This window comes from Anabrus simplex, chromosome 1, assembly GCF_040414725.1.
Source record: "Anabrus simplex isolate iqAnaSimp1 chromosome 1, ASM4041472v1, whole genome shotgun sequence".
NCBI classification, from domain to species: Eukaryota; Metazoa; Arthropoda; class Insecta; order Orthoptera; family Tettigoniidae; genus Anabrus; species Anabrus simplex.
The window spans coordinates 605,907,188-605,935,149 of NC_090265.1; the positions used below are offsets into that span (position 1 = coordinate 605,907,188).

The window sequence follows — 27,962 nt, forward strand, 5'->3', positions numbered from 1 at the left end:
TACTACAAAATCTTAAGTTTCAATAAAACTTCCTTCTATTTTATTTACTGAATTGCCATGAATAATGTAAGTTATCAGAACCTAGTCACAGACTAAAATGATCACATCATCTGTTTTAATTATATCCACCACCAAGATAACGAGATAAAGCTATGGTGAAAGAGTACTTTAAAATAATGTAAATACCTCAGTTCAATTTTGGTGGTGAGGTAGAGCGCATTAAGGGGATGCTAGTTAAAGGGCTGGGTGGATATGCCTTATTGGTAGAGGGGTGGCAATAGCAGGAATTAATGCTTGGAGAATCAGTACCTAGCACTATGCGTGGCATATCACACTGCTCGCAGTAATTTAGTTCCCAGTAGTTCTGGAATGTACACTCGCTGCAGGTCCATGATCGACCTTCTCTTCCATCAGAGTCTGGCGGTAGATCCTGTCTGACGGGATCAGGCCCTATAAAAAATAAAAGAGAGGAAAAGCTATAGAAGTATTCTAGAATGACTTACTGAAATGCTGTTCACCTTATTACTATGCAAGTACAGTTAATCAATTCTGAAATTAGTATAAGTTCTGGCTGTGATGTAAGTGAAACATTCATGTTGATAAAAGTAGCTCTGACCATGACACGAACACACTGCTTTTCTGGTAAATATTAAAACAATTGGGCATCAACATGATAATAAGATAAGTAAATTCTATTGGGGAGTGATAAATATTCAGAAGGAGCAGCTAGCTTGATACCCTCAGCTGTCGTCGTTAGTACGTACGATGCTGAGATAAAATAGTTATACTGTAATAGTTGATATATAGCTTAAGCATACAAGTGGTAGAAGCAGCAGCACGATATAATAATAATAATTTACGGCAGAATTCGCGCAGTGAGAAGGAATTAGACCAAGAGAAATGACAGGAACAAGAAAACTCTCAAACTTAACAGAGTAAATAAGATATATATTTAACAAATAATAAAATACTAAACATTTCTCAACAAGTTTAGTAAATCGCAAACAAGAATTTGCTAGGCAGTGAAATATATAGAGGAAAATTCAGAAGACAAGGAAAATGTGCCAAATTTACAATATAGATATTTAGAAATACATCAAAAACCGTATGAATAAGTATTAAGCATAAATGAAGAGTAATAAAAGTCGAAATAAAGGAAGCAACCTGAAAGAAGATGCAAAAAGAAGGGAAAGGGGAAAGGAAGTAGGGATCGAACTGGGGAAGGGATTCTCTTAGCCAGGTGTACCTATGCTGCAGAATGTGTTATTATTATTATTATTATTATATATCTATATTGTAAATGTGGCACATTTTCCTTGTCTTCTGAAGTTTCCTCTATATATTTCACTGTCTAGCAAATTCTTGTCTGCGATTTACTAAATTTGTTGAGAAATGTTTACTATTTTATTATTTGTTAAATATATATCTTATTTACTCTGAAGGGTGTTATGAGATAACATCTATCAGTAGCGTATGCTGGGATCAAGACGTGGGTTAACAGTAGACTTAGGTAACCCCTGTTCGATGGTTGGTTTAGTCATCGCCCTCTACTATGATTGCGCTAATACGCCTTCCCAATACAACGATATCAGCGATATGGGCCTAGTTCTCATTTTTACCGTCGAGCACTGCATCGCTGACATTGAAATAAGATTGTTCATTACAGTACATGTAAAGTATTTTGTATATTTCTGTTTAAACATAGACACAATCACTCGATAAACATATTTAAATCACACCTCGCACCTAAATAAAGAAATTCAGTGGAGAGCGTGTACCTCCGTATCGGAAAAATCAGTACAAAATAATGTTAACGGTAGTAAATATGATAGGAAATAAATAATTTCACATAGCTCTGTATTTTGGAGCTACTTACACAATATCTTCCTGTTTAATGGTCTCGCGTTCAAATATTTCAAATTTTCAAAGATCTCTGTTGTTGATGTGGCTATGTTATTTAAGAATACAGGAATAGCACACTCGCAAATAACTTCATTCAATAACTGTGAATGTCCAATTTCAAGAAAACTGAAGTGAGAGGAATCCCGCAGAATAGGAGCAAAATTGTTATGCACACATGGATATGCTTTCAGTAAAAGATCATAAATACGTTTCTAAACCCACAGCAGAAAATCAGATGGGTAATGAAGCCTCCTGTTTTCATCTCATTTATTAATCAAGTCCATTAGCACTGATGAATGCCTTTGTCTTGTAAAAGGAATCAAGCAGCTGTCACACTTGGTTTCCAGGAGTGTTTTTCGAATAACAAAACCTCCCATATACTATTATACAGATATGTTAACTTCATACATGGGTACAACAGAGCAGAAAGAACTGTGGGATTTTAAATCTTGCCTCAGACCAATAATGAAGAAATAATAATAATAATAATAATAATAATAATAATAATAATAATAATAATAATAATAATAATGTTATTGGCTTTACATCCCACTAACTACATTTACAGTTTTCGGAGACACCGAGTTGCCAGAATTTAGTTCTGCAGGAGTTCTCTTACGTGCCAATGAATCTACCCGACACGCGGGTGACGTATTTGGGCATCTTCAAATACCACCGCACCAGACTGAACCTGGGTCGAACTACCAAGTTGGGGATAGGAGGTCAGAATGAAGAAATCGTTATTGTAAAATATATTTAAACATTTGCTACCGTACCGTCGGCATAGAAGTAACTTACCAGGGGACTTGTGCAGATCCTCAAGGGTACACGTGACATGACCAGGTAAATGTGGTACACTGCCCTGATATTGTGGCATTTTTGGAAGAATCTCTTCGGCATTTCCAATCACGAAAGTGCCAAACTCCACCTCCACGTTACTACTTGAAGGAATAGACACGGTTCCCGTCTCCAAAAAGCGGTGGAGACTGAAGATGCCCGACATTTGCGTAGAGCGCTAAAAACCATCTCTATAGAGTCACTATTCGATTGCTTAGGTCAAATTGTACTGAAACTCTGTCTGAAGAAGGTACTTGACACAATCCACTGTTGATGCTGTAGTTAACAGAAATTAGTAGTTTTCGGCTTTCTCGCAGGCGGCCTTAAGTTCCTTTGGGTATGGTACTGGGGAAAATAATTTTTCAGCCAATGCAATCTCTCGTCATCCAATCTAAAGAAATGCATGTCGGTCCATTTCTTTATTCATAGCATGTATTTGATAGTGGCACCTGCATTAACAAAATTGTGGTATGGTCTTCAACTTCCTTTATTGTTGTGAGTGTTAAAATATGTAATCTGTACCTGAAAGCCTCCTAGAGAAGAAAAATGATGCTGGTAATTTGTAGTCACACCAGAAATTGAAAAACGGGGAAAGATATTGACCAAGGTAATTGGATTTCTACTTTCTTTTGCAGTTTTGCAGTGAATAGTTTTTATTCACTTAACATGGAATGAAGTGTCTTTTTATCCAAAGAAAGTGTCGAGTTTGTTATATAACATCTGCTGTTCGATGCATAATTTATCGACTACCAATAAACACAACCTTCCTGCTTTATTTAGGTGCTGACTTTCTGAGGTGCACTTTTACTAAGGGTGTTATTCCATTCTCACAGTTTATATTTCTACGTAGCGTGGAAGTGTGGGCATGGTGAACATTTAGTTTCGATGACCTCAAATTGAAATTCGATGAAAACTCCTTTCTTGAAGTAAAATTTAGCCATTCTTGACGTTGTTGTTGGTTCAAAGAAAATTCATGAAATCCCATTTGCCGATCTGCTTTTGCTTTTACATAAAGGCACACAGGCAGTAAGCCATACTATGTGTATAAACATTAAAATGGTTCATGACCAAAGCAACAAACTAAATAAAGTAAACAGGAGATGGCAGCCTAAAGTTTAGCGAATTAAAGTCCGGTTTTGTGGCTAAATGAGTAGAACGCTTGCCTTTGGTCCGATGGCCCCGGATCAATTTTCAGAATCAACCCCTCATACTGTTAATTCCCCTGGCTTGGGAACTGGATGTTTATGACATCTTCGCCATTCATTTTACCCTCATTAGGACACGACCAAGCTTATACAGATGCCATGCACCATTATTATTAATATTATTATTATTAAATACAAATGCTGAATTTTCCAGTGGTCATACCCATCGTTCACTGGTTTATTAGCTTCCTCGGGAGATCAGTGGTGGTGTCCGACCCATGATCACGGGTTTGATTCCAACCAACAAAAGAGAACCTGAAAGATTGCATTCCATTTTAGCAGATCTACCTATATAAAGAAAACTATATTACTCCTATAACAGCAACCCTGCAGTGTCCTCCTACCAGGATGTAGAAGTAAACGGAAGTGAAATATCAGCACTCTGTTATCTATGTGAAGTGAGGAAGTACATACGATGAGTAACACATGGTTGATAGTAGAGATGGGGAATCTGATTCGTTTAGAAGAACAGATTCATCTGAAACGATTCACCAAAATGATTTGTTCATTCCATTATCACGTGACGGAGAGCTGAAAGCAAAACCATGGACTCAGATGAACCATTCCGTTCAATCAAATTTGAAATTTATAGTAGATATCTACATTTTTGTGTCCATGTTCCACATGTTAGTTCACAGTAGTTCACGAGAATGGGAATGGGAACCTTGAAGTAAACTTAACCTAACAATTCTCAACGAGCTGGAAGTCTAGTGTGTATTACAGTTCCGTGAAGTGTGTGATTTGAAACGACGTGATAATTTCTTATTTTAAAAAATATATTTTTTCCTGTAAGGTTAGGTTAGGAGTATTTGACTTGTGAACCGGACTTTTAGTTCAGGTTAAATAAAAAAATAAGAGTCGTTCTTCACAAATTGTCATTGATTCAAAAATGGTGGAAACCCGATTTGGCAATATGAATCACAACGAACGAGGAATGAGGAACCAAGGAATGAGTTGTGGCTGCCATCTCTTGATTCAGCTTTCGATTCACAAACGAGTCGATTCATTTCGTACACTGAATCATGATTCAATCGTTCAGTGCAATGATTCGTTCATTATGAATCACTCATTCAGAATCTCCCCATCTCTAGTTGATAGCAGTGGTGATCTGACGGATCGAAACCTAGCACACCTATCCCCTCCCGGCCCCGCTGCTATCCGATATACAGCAGCAAGCCATGTGGGGAGTAGATGGGGGAGGGACGAGAGTCTGGGCTGCAAAATCAATCCCTGATGCCTAGCTCTCAGAAATACGTGCGGCGTTTTTGCTCACTGTTTTCAAGTTTTGTAAATGGAACAAAGTGTCAGATGCTTACATTATAATGTGCTTTAGACTCCCATCATTTTCAACTGAGGTTTGGGCTTCACCGATAGCCTTGGAAGCCCTCAGTATTTGCCCCTGACATCTATATATAAAATAACATGTCCTGACTGACTGATTCATCATCGCCAAGCCAAAACTACAGGGCATAAAGAAACAACATTTTGGAAATTCATTTATATTAAAGTGTAGGTGCTCACTAAGGGAGGATTTTTTAATATTCTGTCGCTAACGGGGTGAAAAGGGGGTAATAGTTTAAATCAGTATAACTATATCTCAAAAATTTAAGTTTACAGACATAAAACTGAGTATTTGGAATCTCCTTTCAAAATAAATACATATTTTTTTTTTATTTTTGGAAAATCCCTGAAGGGAGGGGGGGGGGATAAGGTGAAAAATGGGTTGAATAGCTTTTATGAGGCTACTTATATCTCAAAAACTGAAGATGCTACAGACATGAAAATTGGTATTTGGATTCTCCTTTAAAAATAAAGAGGTTGCCGAGCTGAGTGGCTCAGGCGGTTGAGTCGCTGGCCTTCTGACCCCAACATGGCAGGTTCGATCCTGGCTCAGTCCGGTGGTATTTGAAGGTGCTCAAATACGTCAGCCTCGTGTCGGTAGATTTACCGGCAAGTAACAGAACTCCTGCGGGACTAAATTCTGGCACCTCGGCGTCTCCGAAAACCGTAAAAGAGTAGTTAGTGGGACGTAAAGCAAATAACATTATTATTAAAAATAAAGAAATAAATATTCTTTGTTTTTGTAAAATCCAATTTTAGGGAGTGAGCAGGAGTGGCAAAGTTGTGAATTTAAAAAAAAAAAAAATAATAATAATAATAATAATAATAATAATAATAAACCTCAGAAACGTAACATGTTAAGGACGTGAAAACTGGTATTAAGAATTTCCTGTAAAAATTCTGTAAAAGTAAAGAAACATAGATAATTTGTTTTTTGAAATTCCACTTAAGGGGAACTGAAAAAAAAGAGGGTGAATTTTTAAAATGAGCATACCTACAGAACATCTCAAAAACTTAACATGTTGCGGACGTGAAAATTGGTATTTTTAATCTTATAAAAATAAAGAAACGTATTTTTTGGGAAAAAACAAAATGGGGGGTAAAAAGGACTGAAAAGGGGGGTAGAATTATTTTAATTAGGATAGTGATATCTCAACAACTAAAGATGTTGCAGACATAATAATTGGTATCTGGAATCTCCTTTAAAAATAAAGAAACCGGTATTAATTTTTTTGTTTTCGGAAAATCCACTTCAAAGGGTGAAAGAATCGAAAAATTTGTTGAATTATTTGTATGAGGATATCCTACTTATATCTAAAAATCTAAAGATGTTACAGACGTGGAAATTGGTATTAGGAGTCTCCTTAAAAAAAAAAAAACGCGCATTTGGGGGGGGGAGGGGGGTTGAAAAAGGAGTTGAATACTTTCTATGAGAATAGATATATATCTCAAAAACTGAAGGTGTCACAGTCGTGATGACTGATATTTATAAATAAACACCTTTTGTTTTTGAAAAATTCACTTAAGGGGGAAGGGTGAAAGGAAGTGAATAAAATTTAATTCTTTTTAGGGCCGGTTCTACCACCTACTGGTAAAGTAGCGTGTAATTTGTCCTCCGCGTAAAAGGATGTTTCCGTCCGACCACTCCCAGGTAGCGCTATCGGCAGCATAAATCGTCGTTACCCGGCGCGTAATTTATCGGCCACTTCGAGGGCCCGATAAGACTTTACCTACCGGGCAAGTTCTGAGAGCTGAACATTATTAGCTGTATTTCTGGTGATATGCAACTCAAAGTAGCTTAGTATACTGAAAAAAGCAGTATACTGTAACAGTGATCGATATTGTATTGCAGGATTTTGAACATTAATGCTTCCCTTTAGTTGCAACGGTCACACCAGCCTCTCGCATCGGTAGCGCAGGGAACACATTTTATACGTCAAGCTTTCGTAAAGAAACTCTAAAAGGATATAAAATCAAAATCTATTTGGAAATCATTTCAAATGGGCTTTAATTTTCTACTTTTTTCAGTTTTCGGACACGAGATATATATTACTGTATGTATCCTACCCACCTCAAGTGTTTTCGTAGCGTAATGGTCAACACGCTCGCTTCGTAATACGAAGTGTGCAGGTTCGAGTCTTTATTATGAGGAATCTTTTTTATTTCCATTATTAGCGTTGTGTTAATCTGTATGCCACTTTTCATACGTTCTTATCACAATATTATGTCTACTAGGAAAATTGCTTTATATGTATGCTACTTATAGCAAGTGATGTTATAGGACTGTTGCCCAGGTAGCAGATTCCCTATTAGTTGTTTACATAGTCTTGTAAATTATTTCGAAGAAATTGGAAACTATTCCATTCCCGAAGTCCACTTCCTATGAATGGATATTTATCCCGATTAGTTCTTTACATTTACAGTACCTTCCAACTTTATCTTCATAAAGTTAAAAATTAAAATGAAATGCTTTATCAATAAATGGAAGCATCTGAAACTAAACGAGGTCACAGAACTAGTTGCAAATAGACCATCGCGGAGATACTTAATCAATTCTCAGAAGCCTGCAGATAGAATGCTCAAAGGCAATAAGTCCGTAAAGAAGATGTGTGTGTATAGGCCTACGTATATGGTAGCGCGTAAAAGAGAGTTAAGAACAACGGCAGGGAACGAAAATACATTTTAAAATGTAAATTAGAAATACGATGAAAACCTGCGTACCTTCTATTACGGAGCGAGCGACTTGACCAATCTACTACGAGAATACTTTTCAAAAACGCTGCCTTACATGACAGGTTATAATTGGCGTAAGAAAATGTAATCTCGAGATTTTAATCCCAATTAGGTATTGATATTGAAGATCATAGATTAAAATCACGAAAGCTTGACATGAATCGTTGTCCATAACTCTTAAGACTCCCCTTATTAGGCTTTTTGGTGATAATCAGCAGACGCAAGCACAGGGAAATAAGACAATCGAAATGGGTTTCATGCATCTAACGATAGATAGCACCACACTCGAAAGCGAGAAATCGCTGAAAATCAGTCTAGCCAACTTCGTATATCGGTGTCTAGCTCCGGGTAGCTACCTAGCGCTTGCGCGGAGGTGGTTGGACGCAAGCCAAAGTACCAGCGGATTTACACCTCCAGGTAGTTTACCTCCCGGGCAGCTGCCAGCCACTTTACCAGCAGATGGTAGAACCGGCCCTTATGCGCATACTTATATCTCAAAAACTGAAAGTTACAGACGTGTAAAATGGTATTTGGAATCTACTTTATAAATAAAGAAACACGCATTTAGGGAGGGGGAATCAACAGTGGGTGGGGGTAAAAAAGGAGCTGAATTCCTTTTATGACTACATTTATATCTCAAAAACTGAAGATGTTACAGACATGAAAATTTGTATTTAGAAACTTCTTTCAAAGTAAAGAAACGCATATTATTTTGTTTTGAGAAAATCCACTTAAGGGTGAATGAATTAAAAAATTATTTGAATTCTTTGAATGAGGGTACTTATATCTAAAAACCTAAAGATGTTACAGACATGAAAATTGATATTTGGAATTTCTTTTAAAAATAAAGGAACACACATTCTCTTGTTTTTGGAAAATTACTTAGGCGGGGGGGTGAATGAATTGAAAATTTGGTTGAAATATTTGTGAGGATACTTACATCTAAAAAACTAAAGATGTTACAGACGTGAACCTTGATATTTAGAAAGTCCTTTAAAAATATAGAAACATGTTTTTTTGTTTTTGTTTTCGGACCTCCCATTACTTTTTTGCTATTAGCTTTACGTCGCACTGACACGATAGGTCTTATGGCAGCAATGGGATAGGAAAGGCCTAGGAGTTGGAAGGAGCGGCCTTGGCCTTAATTCAGGCACAGCCCCAGCATTTGCCTGGTGTGAAAATGGGAAACCACGGAAAACCATCTTCAGGGCTGCCGACAGTGGGATTCAAGCCCACTATCTCCCGGATGCAAGCTTACAGCCGCGCGTCCCTGACCACACGGCTAACTCACCCGGTCATTATATTACTACAGTTAATCTTATACATCTATGTTTTTGAAACTAAAAGGAACAAAATTTTAATGAATAATAGGGCTCACATAAACCTGAACAACATATAGTTTAGGAATAAAACGGTGTTTTCGGTGGTAATCCTGTATTACTCTACGCAACTGCTCTACAGAGTAAGTAAATGGTACAGTTCTTTTAGAGTTCAAATAGCTTGTAAAGTTCATATTTCCATCAATATGAGCCAAATATCTCACTCCAAAAATACTATAAATTACATGTTTCAATGTTGAGATACAGATTCTTTAACAGAAATATTATTTGAACCTCAGAAACTATTACTACCACCACCACCACCCCCACCCCAGATGGGCTTTTGTCTACCGAGCAACCGCTGCTCAGCCCAAAGGCCTGCAGATAAGGTGCTGTGTGGCCAGTGCAACAAATCCACTCTGTCAATATTCTTGGCTTTCTAGACCAGGACCACGATCTCACTGTCAGGTAGCTCCTCAATTGTAATCGTCTAGGTTCATTGGTTCTCGATACATCCCTCAGATCCAGATCCCTGACCTCGCTGGGAATTAAACCCAGGACTCTGGGTATGAGGCAGCCACTCTACCTTTAAACCACAGGGCCGGCTTTTGTTTTAAATTATTGTTATTTTATGAGAGAAATTTGAGTAAGGACTTCAATAACATGAATTAATTGCACAGATGTATCTTTTGGGTGGACATTACCTGTGCAATTTCAATGTCCAGACCTCTACAGAAGTTTACATCATCATAGTCAAAGCCATTGTGTGCTTTTTCCAAGAAACAAAATCAAGAATTCCTTATATATGAGTTAGAACTTCAAGAGAAAGAATTTTGTTGGATAGATACCAAATATTATTTCACTACTCATTGTGGAAGGCAATATCATTTCTAAACTTCAAAGCGCTATTAATCTCTGTCAGCATCAAACCAGCAAAGAAAGTTACCTGAGCAACTACATGGCTATCAGCACCAGCACTAACAACAACAAATTAAATAACTAGGGGATTTATCCTACTTCTGTTTATATTAATATTAAAATAAATTTAACCCTTAACCAAGCAAGATGTTCTTGCCAAAGAGTGACAAATATTCATCTTCCACATAATATTATTTCATATTTCTTCCCCTAAAAAACCAGGAAAGACAAGATTAGGAATGAGAAAATTAGAGAAGAAGTAGGAATAGACAATTCTCTCCTAAATAAGATTCAGATATCAAGACTGAAGTGGTTTGGTCACATGAAGAGGATGCCAGTAAACAGAACTGCAAGGAAGGAATTTGACAGAAAGGTAGAAGGAAGACGACCCGTGGGAAGGCCACGAAGGAAATGGATAGATTTAGTTAAGAGCGATGTAATGCTGAGAGGTCATGATTGGGACAAGTTGGTGGAGGAAGAATGGTACAAGGACAGGATGACATGGAGGAGGCTCATATACCACACCCGGGAAACTGGAGATGGTTTAGGATGATGATGATGATTTCTACCCTAAGTGCAGATATGTTAAGAGCAGCAAAAACTCCAGCAGTCGAGTGGTTATGTAGACTCCTTAACACAGTTTGGCAGGAAAACACTATCCAAGAAGACTGGAAGAAGGGTATAATAGTACTTCTCTTTAGGAAGGAGTAGACAGAAATGCATCAACTACTGTGGAATTACTCTGCTCTCTCATGGTCTAAAACTTCTGGAAAAAAAAATATCAAGATTAAGAGAAATCGCAGAACCTTTACTGGAAGAGGAACAATATGGTTTTAGGCCTGGAAGAACAACCACAGACCTTATCTTTGCTGTCAGGATGTTAAAGGAAAAGCACTGGGAAAAAAAAAAGAAACAACTTTTTCTACTATTCCTAGACATCAAAAAGGCTTATGATAACATTCCAAGGGAGCGTATCTTGGAATGCCTAAAAGAGCTGGGAGTTTGTGACAGTCTTATTCAAAAGTGAAGATGCTGTGTGAAAAAACCAGAAGTTATGTGCAAGTGGGTTGTGGGCTGTCCAAATGGTTTGAAATGAAGAGAGGAGTACAGCAAGGCAGTGCTTTGTCACCCCTCCTATTTATCACTGTGATGGATGCCATAACAAAGGCACTAAAAAGTACGGAGCAGCAGGACTTGAAAACTTTCATCTTTGCAGACGATATGGTGATCTGGGGTGAAACCGAAAATGATGTGGAGGAAAAGCTGCAGAAATGGAGTCAAGAGTTTAAGAGATATATCAACAAGGCTAAGACGGTGGTGATGAAGTTACAGAGGGGACATGACAAACCACAAATCAGAATAAATGACACCAAACTGGGCAGTGTTCCAACGTTAAGTACTTGGGTAGTATAATATCAAAAGACAACCTTGCAAAATATGAGGTGGACAGTCAAATTAGCAACTTAATTTTACCACCAAGTAAGACAACAGCTGTGGTATAAACAAGTACCACTGAAAGCTAAGATTACATTATATAAATCATATTATACACCCATTCTCACGTATAGCTTGAAAACGACCATATTACTGAGACAGGATAACTCAGAACTCCAAGCTGCACAAATTAAGTTCCTACGCACCATGGTACAGAAGACCAGGAAGGACAAGTTCAGGAATGAAAGAAAAAGTCAGAGAGGAGGTGGGAACAGGCAACTCCCTACTACAGAGGATCCAGAAAGCAAGACTGAAGTGGTTTGGCCATGCAAGAAGGATGAGTGCAAGAAGGACTGCAAGAAGAGAATATGAAAGAGAAGTAAAAGGAAAAAGACGCAGTGGGCAGACCCAAAGGAAAATGGACCGATCTGGTGAAGGAAGACGAGGAGAGAGGACAAGACTGGAAGATCACGAAAGAACAGTGGTTCATAAACAGACAAAGATGGAGGAGGCTCATACACCACACTCGGGCAACTGGAGATGGTCAACGATGATGATGATGATGATGATGATTTCCTCCCTGTATATCTCATTATCTTGCAAGGAACTATTCATTATTTACAGCTAGTATTATTGAATGTCGCTAACCTCCATTGGGAGTATGCCTGAAAAGAGCTGCACCACCTTGGGACAAGTATATACTGGGTTGTGTTCTTAATCTTTGTAGTTGTCAATCCACTTTTTATGTAAGCTTTGCCTTTTTGGCAGCCTCCAAATGGGGAAGCAGAAATAAATGCATTTCACTCTCTCTACCTAACTCTTGTCTTGCAAGCCACTTGTTCACATGAAAAGCTGTTACCTATTCTATAGATGGATTTGGGCAAAGTTACCACATCTAAGTGATCAAGTTTGCTTAGATCCTGTGACAGGATCTGTTCTTCTTCAAGATTTGTGGTCTGAAATGCTATGGCAGTGTCATCAGCATAGCACAATTTTTGGGAAACAGTATCTGATATATCATTTGTCTACAAATTAACAAAAATGGGCAATGTCATTCTTTATGATTTATAACTTGCTCATCTTATCACCTATATCATCATTATGAATTTCTTCCAGCGAGCCAGGCAGGATGTTTAAGAACAATGTGCCTCCATTTATTACAGTCCTGGTATGCTTCTCTTCTTTCTAAGGTATCCCATGTTTCTCTTTTCTTCTCTAGGTCTTCTCTTATCTGTTCAAACCACCTTTCTCTAGGGCGTCCAATTGGTTTTTGTCCCGGAACGATCTTTGCAAAATACTTCCTTGGTGTTTGAGTCACCTGCATCTGCTTAACATGTCCTAGCCACTTCAGCCTTGCAACACTCAGCCTTTCTTCCAGGCTGACCTGCAGGCCTCTTCATATCTGATCATTCCTAATTCTGTCCTTCCTTGTTTTCTGTACAGTTGATCTAAGGAACTTCATTTCACAAGCTTGCAGTTGACTTACTTCTCTTTTATGTATGACACAACTCTCCAGACTATATATCACGATAGGCACGAGATAAGTCTTAAACAGGGTCTGTTTAGCCCTCTCAGGAACTCCTTTGTCCTATACTATGTTCCGTACCTGATGGAAGAAGTTGGGTCCTTTTTCCACCCTGTTCAACACTTCTATCTTGGCACTTCCATCATTTGTTATTGTACTGCCCAGGATACAAGGTTTATTTGTCCTGCTAACTTTCATTAGCACTGTTTTGCTCTTGCTCACATTTAACTTATATTCTTTAAACTTGGTGTTCCAAAAATCCAATGTCCTCTTAACACCTCTCTCAGTTTCTCCTCAAATGGCAACATCAACAGCAAAACCAAATGCATTAAGTTCCTTATCTATTTTTTGAGTTCCTTTATAATAGCATCCATGAGCGAAATGAAGAGCTACAGGGAAATATCATTCAGAGATCCTGTTTATTTCAACATGTTTGTCTGGAGAACAAATTCATAAATTACTGGAGAGTGTGAGAAATCATATGTTATCCAATGAAGATGAATGACTATTTGGAGTTATTTGCAAACAGCTGTTTGAAGAAGAGAAGTAGAAGATGGACTCTGACGAAGGTCTTCGGAACCACTCTGGGTTATTTTGGGCTTCAGTTGGGCTTTCAAGGATGGATATTTCTTTCTGATTCATTTAATATAATGATATAATTCTTTAAGGGGCCCATAGACGTGCAATATTATTGCGCAAAATGGATTGTACAATATATTGTTAGCTGCATATAGACGTACAATATTAGTGCACAAAAATCGAGTTTGTGCAATAAATAGAATTGTGTGGAGATAATATTGATAGTTGTGCAATATATTGTGCAAAGCAGTCATAGACGTACAATATGCGTTGCAATAGATAGTCAGTCTATGCCGGTATTTTATTTGGTGATTATACTGAGTGAGTTTTGCTGCGTTTTGATCGCCGTGGGCGTAAGTGCCAAAAAGAAGCAGAAACGGAAAAGAAGCACAAGGGCGAAACAGTAGTTTCTAGACAGAGAAAAGTACACTCATGAAAATTTACTCAATAAACTGAGAAAATGGGAACCAAATGATTTTCGAAACTTTCTGTGCATGAATGGTGAATTGTATGATGAACTGCTCACTTTGCTCTTAACGTCCCACAGAGCCAGAAGGCCATGGTACACTTCGATAAACTCCAAAATAAACTTTTTCTCCTCCTTTCTGCCTGGCATCACGATACCTTCTCCAACGCTTGTTGATACCAACTGGCGGGAGGACGGGATATTGCACAATATTGCCAACACACAGCACAGTATTTTGCTATTTGCGCAATATATTTCAAAATTTCTTGATTTCGTACAATATATTGCACAACCCTTCAATATTAAATACACACTATCAACTTTATTGCACAAACCCTGATATTGCGCAATAATATTGCACGTCTATGGGCCCCTTTAAATGTCAGTTCCAACTGCATACTGTCTTGACAGATACCTACATGGGAAAAATCTTATTTAAATTAAACAGTGAATATACACAATACTATAGTTGACTACTACTCTAAAGGGGGATACACAGGTTAATTTAACCAAATAATCACATGCACATTAACCCTTTCCGGCCCTTAGCGCCCGAAAGCGCCCGACTGTTCATTTAGCCTTCCCGTCCTTAGTGCCCGAAAGCGCCCGGCTGCATTATCTGCATTCCTCTGTGATCTGTGCGATAGTTTTTTTATTTTTCTCATCAGAGAAGTGTTTATAAGGCATTTATGAACACGCAGTGCAATCTACAAGCCTTAGGGAATAAAGAAAGAGAGATAATCTGTCTTGACGTTGCCTAGGCAACGGTCTTGAACTTCCGCGAGCGCGGGTCAGCTGTTTCGTCCGTAAACATGGCGGGATTGAATATCGCGTATATTGAAACTGAGCTGAATATGGGCGAAAAAAGTGACACAGAATCCTTGAGTAGGGGTGCAGGTGAATTTTTAATGAGTGAATAATGTATCAACGAAGATAATTTTAGTGATAACAGTGATATGAATGAAAACGAAAATCGATAAATCGGACCTGATGGCGATGCCACGGCAATTCAGGTAACACAAATATTACGTTTCGTTACTCCGAATGATTAAATGGATGATGTTGAACCTGCGCATAATTCGGAAAGAGTATTAGGGGAAAGAGGTTGTTTTTACGTATGTTAGGAGGAGAGAAAAACTATTCAGTGGCATAGCCTATTGCACATATAACCATGTAGCCTTCAAACAGTCGCATTCTGGTAAGATAAAAACAGAATGGGTAGACCCTTGCCCAGATTAAATAAAATCTTATATACATGGGCATCATTCCACTTCCAAAATCATGTGATTATTGGTTTTGAGGGATTCAGACGACTCAATAAACAGAGAAATGGATGTGATAGTATATTTTCTAACGTTATTGAAAATTTGAATTCATTGTGACCAATAGTTTTTATTGTATTTAACTTTTTCCGAAACAATACGGTCAGTTTCAGTTTTTGCTAAATAATAGGTTGAAACCTGGGGATAAGCGGAGTGAAAATGCGGGCGGGAAAGGGTTAATTACTGTAATTAAAGAGCGTGTTTCCTTTTATGAATTTTTGTAAATGTGGATTTTCTCATAATCATAACTTTTATATCCTTTAATCAAAACACTACTGTCTACCATGATTAATTATATTACCACATTAATTTGTTGCAGAGCTACACAAACTAAATATACATATACAAAAAAGTTACACAGGAATGTTCAGTAACAAGGACAATATTTGCCAACTTAATATCAAGGAAACCAGAAAAAAAATTGTTGCAAAGAATGATTGTCCATAATTAGTATACAGTAAAGCCCTGGTAAAATACTCCTGAAGGGATTGAATGTCAACTACATATTAACTGGAATTACGTGGAAGACAACCCACTGTATGTATAGTACAACAAATTTATAAGGTAATGTTGAGTCCCGGGATTGATAAAGCAATTCAACTAAAATCACTTTCAAATCCTCATATTTCTCGCACTTTACTTTAGATCTGCTGCATCCTCCCAATTATGCACCTGTAGTGATTGAACGGCAATTCTTGATTGTTTTTCTTAATCTTGATGCCTTTGGTTGTAGCATCATATCCAATGATTAACCCGGCTCAAGGGAGAGAGAGTCACTTTCCCTGTCCTCCACTTGAGTAATTCTTGCCTGGCGCATCCATGCTGCAGGGGTGGGCTAAGGATGGCTAAGTTCAGACAGGGACCCAGCCCCATGGGGTATAACGTGAAACCCATGCCCACGGTTAAGGGCGAAAACCTTAACGGCATCTTTAGCAGAGAAGGAGACCGGAATGGCAGAGATGGCGGATGAGGCAACGGCATCTTTAGCAGAGAAGGAGACCGGAATGGCAGAGATGGCGGATGAGGCAACCCATCTTTCCTGGGGATAATTTCAAGAGAACACCACCGCCTTATGGAAAAGAGGGATCTTCAAAGGCTAAAGGAGTAAGCCCCGAAAGAAAATCCTCACCTGTGTTAGGCCTAGCAAGTCAACAGTTGAGTATGAATGTACTGCTTTCAAACCTAAAACAAGCCTCGGATGGAAGAATAAATTAAATACCGGACATGACAGTTCTTCTCGTACCGTCCAAATTTATGATGGCCAAAAGCCTGATGCTCATCGGAGATACCGGAAGACACAAAACCCTCCCAAGAAGGAGCAACTGAAAATTGGTACACTCAACCGCCTCATTCTCACCGACAAATATGAAGAACTTGTGGAACTTATGGAGAGGCGTAAGCTGAAGATATTTGGGGTTGAGCGAGACAAAATGGAAAGGATATGGGAAGAAGTCCTTGAGAAATGGATATGTGCTTTACTGGAGTGGGAACAATAATGAATCCAAAAATGGATTTGGCTTTCTCCTTCATAACTATGTAGACACACAGACAGATGTCAAATATGTATGTGATAAGATCATCCAGATGAGACTGAGTGTTGGTAATACACATCATACTCTTCTGCAAGTATATGAACCGCAGACAGGATGTACCACAGAAGAGAACAGAATCATTATGGGTGATTTGAATGTCCAAGATGGTAAAGAAAGACTAGGCTGTGAAAACATCGTTGGCCCCCATGGCTATGGTAACAGAAACTCTGAAGGCGAGAACCTGATTGATTTCTGTGCGAGAAACAACTTAAAACAACTGAAAGTCATACCCAGCGAGTGCCTAGATAGCGACCATCAGCTATTAATCGCCGACCTTAAAAGATGTCCATGTGCCCAAAATTAAACAAAAGAAAATACCAAAGATTAAGACATGGCTGTTAAAGGACATGGAGAAGAAAGGAAACTATGAAGCGAGGATAACAGCCAAATTACCCAAAACTGAGTAAGGGGGAGTAGAAGAAGAATGGTCCTTATTCAAAGAAACCCTTGTAAAAGTAGCCATGGAAATTTGCGGATAAACAAGTGCCACACCAAAAGAGAAGGAAACACCTTGGTGGAATGACCAAGTGAAGACAGCAGTGAAAGATAGAAATATACTGAAAAGAAAATTAAACCTCGAAAAACAGAAAACAGATGATAGACGAAATGAATTAGAAATTGAACATCTAGCACAGGAATACAGGAAAAAGGGAGTGGCTGTAAAAACACTGATCAAGGAAGAAAAGGAAAAGTATTGGGATGACTTTACTACAAGGATAGAGGAAGACTGTCAAGGAAGTAGGAAACCACTGTAAAAAAAAAAAAAAAATAATAATAATAATAATAATAATAATAATAATAATAATAATAAAACCATGGCACTACAGCCCATGAAGGGCCTTGGGCTACCAACCAACCGCTGCTCAGCCTGAAGGCCTGCAGATTACGAGGTGTTGTGTGGTCAGCACGATGAATCCTCTCGGTCGTTATTCTTGGTTTTCTAGATCGGGGCCGCTATCTCACCATCAGATAGCTCCTCAATTCTAATCATGTAGGCTGAGTGGACCTCGAACCAGCCCTTAGGTCCAGGTAAAAATCCCTGGCCTGGCCAGGAATCAAACCCGGGGCCTCCAGGTAAGAGGTAGGCACGCTACCCCTACACCGCGGGGCCGGTACTATACAAAATAGTAAACAGTAAAAGAAATTAATATATAAACATCCTTGCACTGGAAACAGATGACGGTATCCTGGTATTATATATATTTTATTGGTATTATAGATTTACTCATTTGGGACAAATATTTCAGGTTCCCTATGATAATTAACATCTATATCATCCGATGGCCAGGCAGGCATCAATTTTTGGTAATGAGACAAAGTCTCTCCTAGAGCACTGGCATTGTCGGTGGCTCTAAGTGGCCTACGCAGTGGCCTCCACGGTATGCACTAGCCATGCGTCTTGGTGGGTGAGCTATTTACCAACTGATGAGCCCAACTTAGAACACTGGGGCGAAACGCTGGCCACCAGGAATGAGTTAGCTAGAAAATTTATAATGTCCGATAACGGACCTTTTATATTGGTATTGTAGACCTAAAGGTGCCAAAGTACTTAATTGACCAAGTCAAGAAGCTATACCAGAAGTGCTACAGCTGTGTCCAGATAGGCAACGGACGATCAAAATGGTCTGAAACAAAGAGAGGTGTCCAACAAGGAAGTGCCCTATCACCACTCCTGTTCGTAATAGTAATGGACAAGGTTATAAAATCTATAAAGAAAATGGATAGTGAACCAAACGCCCTGGTATTTGCTGATGATGTACTTTTATGGGAAGAGACAGAAGCTGGAGTTCAGAAGGAACTTAACGAATGGAACAATACATTCACAAATTTTGGACTGACTTGAGCAAAACAAAGACAGTGGAAATAACCATCAACAGGGAAGGAACATGCTCAAATATATTTCTGGAAGGAGTAAAAATCGAATCAGCTTCCCACCAAGTACCTCCGAAGCACAGTCTCAAAAGACAACACTGTTAGGCAGGAAATACTCAGCAGGACACAGAAAGCATCAAACTTCTACAGTCAAGTCAGAAATCTTCTCTGGGACTGCAAAATACCACAAACAGTGAAAACAATCATGTACCACACTTACTTTGTACCAATCCTCATGTATGGTTTAGAAAGATGTACCCTACTTAACAAAGACTTCAGTAGAATCCAAGCAACTGAAATGAGATTCATTAGAACCATGAACCAAACTACCAGAAAGGACAAGATCAGAAATTAAATGAATAGGAAAGTAGCTGGTATTGAGGTTCCTATTACCAGTGTCATAAAGAAATGCAGATTTCAGTGGTATGGGCATATAATGAGAATGAACAGGGAAAGACCTGCCAAAAAAATATTTTGACCTTAATCTCATAGGAAGAAGACCACAGGGAAGACCAAGAAAACGCTGGATAGAGACTGTAAGATCAGATGTGGAGGACAGAGGACACAAATGGGAGGATATACTGGATCAGAAGATGTATGAAGACAGAAGGAGATGGCAAGCGCTTGTACACCACACCTGGGAAACTGGAGTTGGGAAATGATGAAATGATGATTAACGTTGATGAAGGGATGCCTAATGAATCAGCGAGTTGTTTCTGATTAAGATTCCTTCCTTAAAAGTTCTAATTTATCTGAGAAAATGCTTCTCATTCCTCATATTAATTACATAGAACTTCAACACACCAAGGATAACATAAGACTGACGAAGAAACTTTTCCTGAATTATGAACACTGAAAGACTTAACAGTCTACAATGAAGATGTATGTATGCATGTACGTATGTATGTATAAGAAGAATCTGTGTGTAATAGAGGAGGAGTAACAAAACAGTACAAGGGTACAGACTTAAAGAATGCAGGTAATGTCGCAAAGCCAGTACCAGTGAGTAAAGGGTGGAATACTTCAAAGATTAATGACCCTCATGGGTACTGAAATAGAACCTTCCATCCAAGCATTTCAGAAAATTAATTGAAAATATTCCACAAATGAAGTGTAATAGGCAGGATTTGAGCGCAATATACGGGGAAAATTTTAAAGGCTTTGTGTAAAAAATGAGCAAGGACTTTGAGAAAAAACTTGTAGTTTGCGGGATAGTGTATTGCTAGGATTTCACTGCCATTTTATACTGGTATGTGAGAATTGGCAAGCGAGTGTGATTCCTGCTTTATCCATTTCCAGAGAAGCGTTTTTTCCTTTTTTTAAAATACATATGTCGCACACACATAGAAGGGTCTTCTGGCGACGATGGGAGAGGAAAGGGCTAGGAGTGGAAAGGAAGCGGCTGTGGCCTTGATTAAGGTACAGCCCCAGCATTTGCCTGCTGTGAAAATGGGAAACGATCTTCAAGGTTGCCAACAGTGGGATTTTTTTTTTTTTTTGCTAGGGGCTTTACGTCGCACCGACATAGATAGGTCTTATGGCGACGATGGGATAGGAAAGACCTGGGAGTTGGAAGGAAGCGGCCGTGGCCTTAATTAAGGTACAGCCCCAGCATTTGCCTGGTGTGAAAATGGGAAACCATGGAAAACCATCTTCAGGGCTGCCGATAGTGGGATTCGAACCTACTATCTCCCGGATGCAAGCTCACAGCCGCGCGCCTCTACGCGCACGGCCAACTCGCCCGGTACAGTGGGGTTTAAACCCACTATCTGCTAAATGTAAGCTCACAGTTGAGTGGCCCTAACCACATAGCCAACTCACTCAGTTCCAAAGTGCCAACCTTTGAAGTGGACTACTAGTAATTTCCCCCCACCCCTCCTCAGAAAATCCAAAGCAAGCTGACCCCTACGTGATAATGACACTGTCTTTGGCCTCCTGATAGCTATTTATTCTGAAATATATCATATTATACAATAAAATTAGCATATTCTACGGTAAATTCCTTTTAGCTTGTTTTGCACCCAGAAACTGCTTTTCAGTGTAGGTTTTCTTGAAGCATCCTTCCTCCTGTGATGACCTTTTTGTCTTCTGAACCATAAGTGATTCCAGTGTAGATAATGTAGGCCTGGATCCTGTTTGAATTTTTCTGATGTTGTTGATTGATATTTGTTTTTTAAAGGGGCCTAACATCAAGGTCATCGGCCCCTAATGGTACGAAATGAGATGACAAATTAAAAGTCTAAAATCCTCCACTGACCAGAATTCAAAGCATGAGGATGAAGAATGAATGGATTGATTGATATGTAGTTAAAATGATCAGTGGACCTGACCCACAGTGCCTCACATGCACAGAAGCTGGCACAAAACAATAGTAGTACGGACCAAGGGACTGCTTCTATAGCACGATGCTGAATCGATTAGAATATGCTAATCAAGGTCATTGGCCCTCATAATGGTATTTATCGCTAGAAAAGTAGAACCATGGTATTTCCCATCTTGCGGTACTAATCAAGAGTAGCGTAGACTCGCGGTATTCCATACATTATGGTACGACTCGCAGATAATGAAATTTGCACATGTATTACAGACCTAATGTGTTCCGCACAATGCGGCGCCCTTGACAGGCAACGCAAACCTATGGTGTTCATCACCTAAGTGTACTAACCACAGGGACTCGTACTATCTCATGGTGTTCCTCATATAGGGGGTACTAATCATAAGCAAGCCAGAACCATGGGTTCCTTCATCCCATGGTGTCGCTCATATAGTGCTACTAATCACAGGTACTGTAAAAGCAGTCGTGCCCACGTTTGCTATTAATCACAAACCTATTTGGTACCCAACATAGTGGTACTACGCGCAAGTAAAGGCGACCCATGGTGTTCCACGCTCAGTGGTACTAATCACAAATAGTTTTATGATTCTAATTCGATCATTCCTTAGTCGCCCCTTTTAGTCACCTCTTACAACAGGCAGAGGATACAGTGGGTGTATTCTTCATCTGTGTCCCCCATCCACAGGGGGTGTTTGATTTTTTCTATCAACACTGAAATCTCTTTCTGTGGGAGAGTTATTGTTAGGTACAATTAATACTGCATATACAACATTGCTAAAAGTTTTATAGTGGAGAAGAGCAGAGTACAGCTCTTTCATTCGTCACACTGGTTGCAGTTACATACCTTCAGATTTCATAATAATGATTGCTCCATCCCATCCCTGCCTCCCCTAGTAGGTTTTTCTTCAATGAAGTATTCTGAAGTTTTTTTAAAAAAATTCAAATTTGCTTTACATTGTGAATAGGTCTTGTGGTGAATAAGGGATAGGAAAGGGCTAGGAGTAGGAAGGGAATGACTGTGGCCTTAATTAAGGTACAGCCTCAGCATTTGCCTAGTTTTTTTTTCAAAATGGCGCCCGGTAATGACGACGTAGTATTTTATTCTCCGAGTAAATTAACCGTAAAATGTGACGAAAAGTGCGGAAAATGTCGAAAATTAGTGAAAAATGGAATGTTGTGTGATTCATGTGATCGATGGTGGCATTATAAGTGCGGAAATTGCCCTAGAGACGTAAAAACTAATGAAAATGTTGACTGGATTTGTGAGCAGTGTGTTCGGAATGTTGTTGTTGGGGACGGCGTTGACGAAGCACCGAAAACAGTCGATGAAGAATATAAAAGTGCATTAGAAATTATAAACATTCTAAAAAAGGACAATGAGACTCTTAAAGTTGAAAATCAAGAATTAAAAGAAAGACTGCGATCGCTAGAATTTGGGACTGACCATTCTTCGAGTGATATACCGGTACAAGTAACAAACTCGAGCACGTGGTGTCAAGTAGTTCGTGGATGGCCGGCTAAGAAGAAATCTACAACTGAATTTCCGGAAATAAACATTAGAAATAGGTTTTCTGCCCTAAATAATTTAATCCTGGAAGAAAGTGATCGCGCGCGTGAAACCAAATCATCGCGATCCGTTGCCGTGCCGAGTTTGAAATTTAGGCCTAGAATTCAGATTCAAGACCCAGTTAGGCCTAAATCAGCGAAGGTAGCTGTGTTTGGTGATAGCCAAGGAAGGGGAATTGCGGGAGTGATTAACGACGAGAATATAGCAGCAACCGGAGAAATATATCCAGGAGCTTCTATCAGCAGGGTTGTGGAAAACGTAGAAGCAGCAACTAGGAACTTCGGGAGCGGCGATGCAGTGCTTATCATCGGTGGGACGAACGACGTAGCTCGCGACGACGCCAAGAATGTAAGATCACAACTTAAACATACACTAGGGAAGCTGACCCACACTAACGTTTTTGTAGTGAACGTGCCCCACAGGCATGATTTGAGTAGAGATTCGTGTGTGAACATTGAAGTGGACAAGGTCAATACAGATATTGTTAAAATTTGTAATCATTTTCGGAATACTCAGGTTATTGAATGCAGCAGCTTTGAGAGATACTGTTATACAAAACATGGCCTCCATCTAAACAATTCAGGTAAACGAAAGATAGGAAATATTGTTCTAGATTTTATTAATCTTAAGATATGTACTGTAAAACAGGCAACTCCCTTGAGTTATAATACTGACCAGGAAAACTAGTAGAAAGAGCCAGCTATACTTTAAGCTGGCTCAGTCAACTAGAAAAAGAAACTCAGGATAGTAAGGAATTTCAAGTTACCCAATTGCAACAGTCAAGTTTTAGGGAGGAAGGGGGTCTGAGATTGCTCTTGGTAAACTGTCAAAGTGTAGTAAATAAACAATTAAAATTTGGTACATTGATGGAATCTTATGAGACTGATGTGGTGATAGGAGTGGAATCGTGGTTGAAAGAAGGGGTGGGTAATAGAGAAGTATTTCCAGAAGGGTACACAGTCTATCGTAGAGACCGAGGAGATAAAAAGGGAGGGGGGGTGTTTATTCTGGTGAAGGAAACTTACTGTTCACATGAATGGTTTACCGATGAAAGGGATGAAATATTAGGGATAAAATTAGTTTGTGATAATATGAAGGAGGTGGGAATTATAGGAACATACAGGCCTGGAAGAGAGGCAAGAGACATGGAAATCTTTGAAAAAATAATAGATTATACTTGTAAAAACAATAATAATGATATGGTAATAATTGGGGGAGATCTAAATTTGCCTGAAGTTGAATGGAAAGGAGCTGCAAGTGAAGCCCATGAACAGAAACTGGCAAATAAGTTAATTTGGGAGGGAGGATTTACACAAGTAGTACAAGAACCGACTCGTCTCAATAACTTACTAGATGTATTCTTGGTTAAACCATGGGAAATTGTTGATAAAACTGAGGTAATTGAAGGAATAGGAGACCATAAGGCTGTAATAATGGATGTAGGACTCGTACCAAAAAGGCTTAATAAGAGGGTTACACAAGACAAGAAATTGTACAGAAAAACTAAAGTTGATGAATTTGGGACTTACCTTAACTCACAATTCAGTTGTTGGATAAGTGAAGGGAGTAACGTGGATACACTTTGGGCTAAATTTAAAGGAATTATTTGGGAAGGAGAGAAGAGATTTGTACCTGTTAAGAAGGGTAAAATGACCTCAGACCCTGTTTATTATACAAGGGAAATAAGAAAATTAAAAAGAAAATGTAGAATAGTAAACAGGAAAATCAAAGAGGGTAGGGAGAGTAGAGAAACTAGAAAACCTAATGAGGGAACTGAATAGAGTGAAAAAGGAAGCAAAAGAGAATTATATGAATGGCATACTTCAAGAGGGTAATGACCACAAAGGGAAATGGAAAAAGCTGTATTCATATATCAGGAATCAAAAAGGAAAAGGAATCCAAATTCCTACAATGGTGGGAGAAGGGGGTGAACACTATTTAACAGATACTGAGAAAGCAAACCTATTTAGTAGGGAATTTAGAGATTCAGTAGATGATTGTCAAGAGTTGGAAACCGAAACAGAAGATAGAGAGGGAGAGAGACAGAGGGAAACAAGAAGCTTCTCATTCACAAACGAAGATATTTTCAGAGAAATCCAACTGCTTCAGCAAGGAAAAGCAGCAGGGAGTGATCAAATTACTGGGGAGGTATTAAAGACAATGGGGTGGTACATAGTGCCTTACTTAAAATTTCTCTTTGACTATGTCATAAATAATAGTGTAATACCAAAGGAATGGAAGGAATCTATAATAATACCAATTTATAAAGGAAAGGGTGATAAAAGGAAACCAGAGAACTACAGACCAATCAGCCTGACCAGTATAGTTTGTAAAATTCTGGAGAGTTTAATATCGAAGTACATCAGAGGGATATGTGATGATAAAAATTGGTTCATGAGGAGCCAGTATGGATTTAGAAAGAAATTTTCTTGTGAGGCACAACTGGTGGGATTTCAGCAGGACATATCAGATCAGTTGGATTCAGGAGGTCAGTTAGATTGCATAGCCATAGATCTTTCCAAAGCCTTTGATAGAGTGGAACATGGAATATTATTAAAGAAATTGGAGGGAATAGGATTGGACGTAAGGGTTACACGTCGGATAAAAGCATTTCTAAATTCAAGGGTTCAGAAAGTCAAAGTAGGAAATAATGTATCTCAGGAAGAGAAAGTTTGGAAGGGAATTGCACAGGGTAGTATAATCGGTCCGTTACTTTTCTTAATATACGCAAATGATTTAGGGAACAATATAACATCAAAAATAAGATTGTATGCAGATGACATAATTGTTTATAGAGAAATAAACAACATTGAGGATTGTTCAGAATTACAAAGGGACCTTGAAAGTATCCAACAATGGGTTGAAGAAAATAATATGAAGGTTAATGGAGGCAAATCAACTGTTACAACTTTTACAAACAGGAGCTTTAAAACTGAATTTGAATATACTTTGGATGAGGTAGTTATCCCAAAAGATGGCAAGTGCAAATACTTAGGTGTGAGATTTGAAAGTAATTTGCACTGGAAGGGTCATATTGATGACATTGTTGGGAAAGCATACAGATCATTACATGTCATAATGAGGCTACTTAAAGGATGCAACAAAGAATTAAAAGAAAAAAGTTACTTGAGTATGGTTCGTCCATTATTGGAATATGCAAACAGTGTTTGGGATCCTCACCAAGAATACCTAATAAAAGAAATAGATAGTGTGCAGAGGAAAGCAGCAAGATTTGTAACAGGGGATTTCAGGAGAAAGAGTAGTGTATCAGAAATGTTAAAGGAACTTGGGTGGGAAACTTTAAGTAAGAGAAGGGAGAAAACTAGACTTACAGGATTATATAGAGCCTATACAGGAGAAGAAGCATGGGGAGATATCCGTGAGAGGCTTCAGTTGGAAAATAATTATATCGGCAGGACTGACCACAAATATAAAATTAGAAGGAATTTTAGCAGAAGCGATTGGGGTAAATTTTCATTCATTGGGAAGGGTGTGAAGGAGTGGAACAGTTTACCAGGGGTAGTGTTTGATCCTTTTCCAAAATCTGTACAGATATTCAAGAAGAGAATAAACAGCAACAGAGAAAATAAATGAAATGTTAGAGGGCATTCGACCAGTGCAGGTTATTGTATATAAAAAAATGTGTGTGAATAAATTAATTCCATCCCCTGGTCTAAGGAGTTTGGACAGCCAAAGTAGGGGACTGCCTGTAGGGGTGAAGTACAGTGGGGACTTCGAGGGCCCTGGGACCGCTACGGTAGCTGTGAAGGCCCTTCAGGAACTCTGAAAAGTGGTGGCAAAAGGGGCTCTGGTTAAGACGCAGCAGGTCGTTATGCTACTTAGGATCCAGAACGGGTAAAAAAAAAAAGTAAATAAATAAATGCAATGTAAATATTAATGTTATACCAGTTGTATAGTATCATTTGAAGCAATTCCACATACTGTATATCAGTTGACTATATTTGTAAGTAGGACAGGATATATTATAAGTAGAATTTTGTAAACAATATAAATTTATTAAGGATGAGCTGTGTGTTTAATAGAAAACATTGTTAGCGTAAATTGTATAATATTGTATTATAGGAAAAATTTTCTTCTCTTGTTAATTTAATATTTAGTGCTTGACAATAATGTATTTTAGTGTACCATTTGCCACCGAGGTAGACACCTCATTTGCAAATAAAGAGATTTTGATTTGATTTGATTTGATTTGAAACCCTCTTCAGGGCTGCCAACAATGGGGTTTGAGCCCATTATCTCCCGAATGCAAACTGACAGTTACACGACCCAAAGCTCGCAGCCACTCGCTCTGTTTATTCTGAAGTACCAATGCTGTTTACTTGATCAACTGCAACTATTATTACTGGCCATAAATGTGCTATTTAAAAAGAAAAAAAAAATTGTGGCTCTTAGCCGGCACAATTTCTATCCTTACCGCTAGATGGGGGCTTAATTCATTATATTCCTAACCTAGTCAAATGACTGGAAACAGGGTGTGGATTTTCATTTTCATTGCAGCTCTTAAAGGTGAAATTGGATTATTTGTAAGGCAGACCTTCTGAGGAGTGCGAGTGGTGTCTTGGTATATAAAATAAACTGCATGTCATGAAGTATATGGACATGTATAAAAATGTGCTGATACTGTCATGAGGAAGGCCAATCTAATCTTCTTCTGATTATCCCGCACTAGGCAGAATCACTGTTTCTAATGAGTCTCTTCCATAGTTCTCTGTTTTGGGCTATTTCAATATTTAGGTTCTGTTCCATCAGGTCTTCTCACACCAAGTCCATCCACCTCTTCTTTGGCAGCCGACACTTCATCTTCCCTTGAATGTGCATGTGTGTAATCCTTTTGCCAACATAGCCATTGCCCCTCTGCATTAGAAAATGATATAATTCCCCTTCTTGTAGCTGTCACTTCTACAGATCCAGGTGCCTGGCAAAGGATTTAACTGCACTGTACATGTTCTCTATATTTTGATTCCTTCTTATAAGTTACTATTTTAACTCATTCA

General features: G+C 38.7%; 1 protein-coding gene across 7 annotated transcripts in view; it reads right to left on the reverse strand.

The window, feature by feature from the left end:
• Positions 1 to 27,962, reverse strand: part of LOC136857197 (TGF-beta-activated kinase 1 and MAP3K7-binding protein 2) — a 517,262-nt gene that overhangs the window by 139,036 nt on the left and 350,264 nt on the right. For all 7 annotated transcript variants that reach the window (XR_010858511.2, XR_010858512.2, XM_067135661.2 and 4 more), the window contains one exon: positions 310 to 450. Coding sequence is in view for 5 of the 7 variants with exons in the window: in XM_067135661.2 (XP_066991762.2) it covers positions 310 to 450 (141 nt within the window). In the remaining 2 variants the exon portion in view is untranslated. The remainder of the gene's footprint in view (positions 1 to 309; positions 451 to 27,962) is intronic.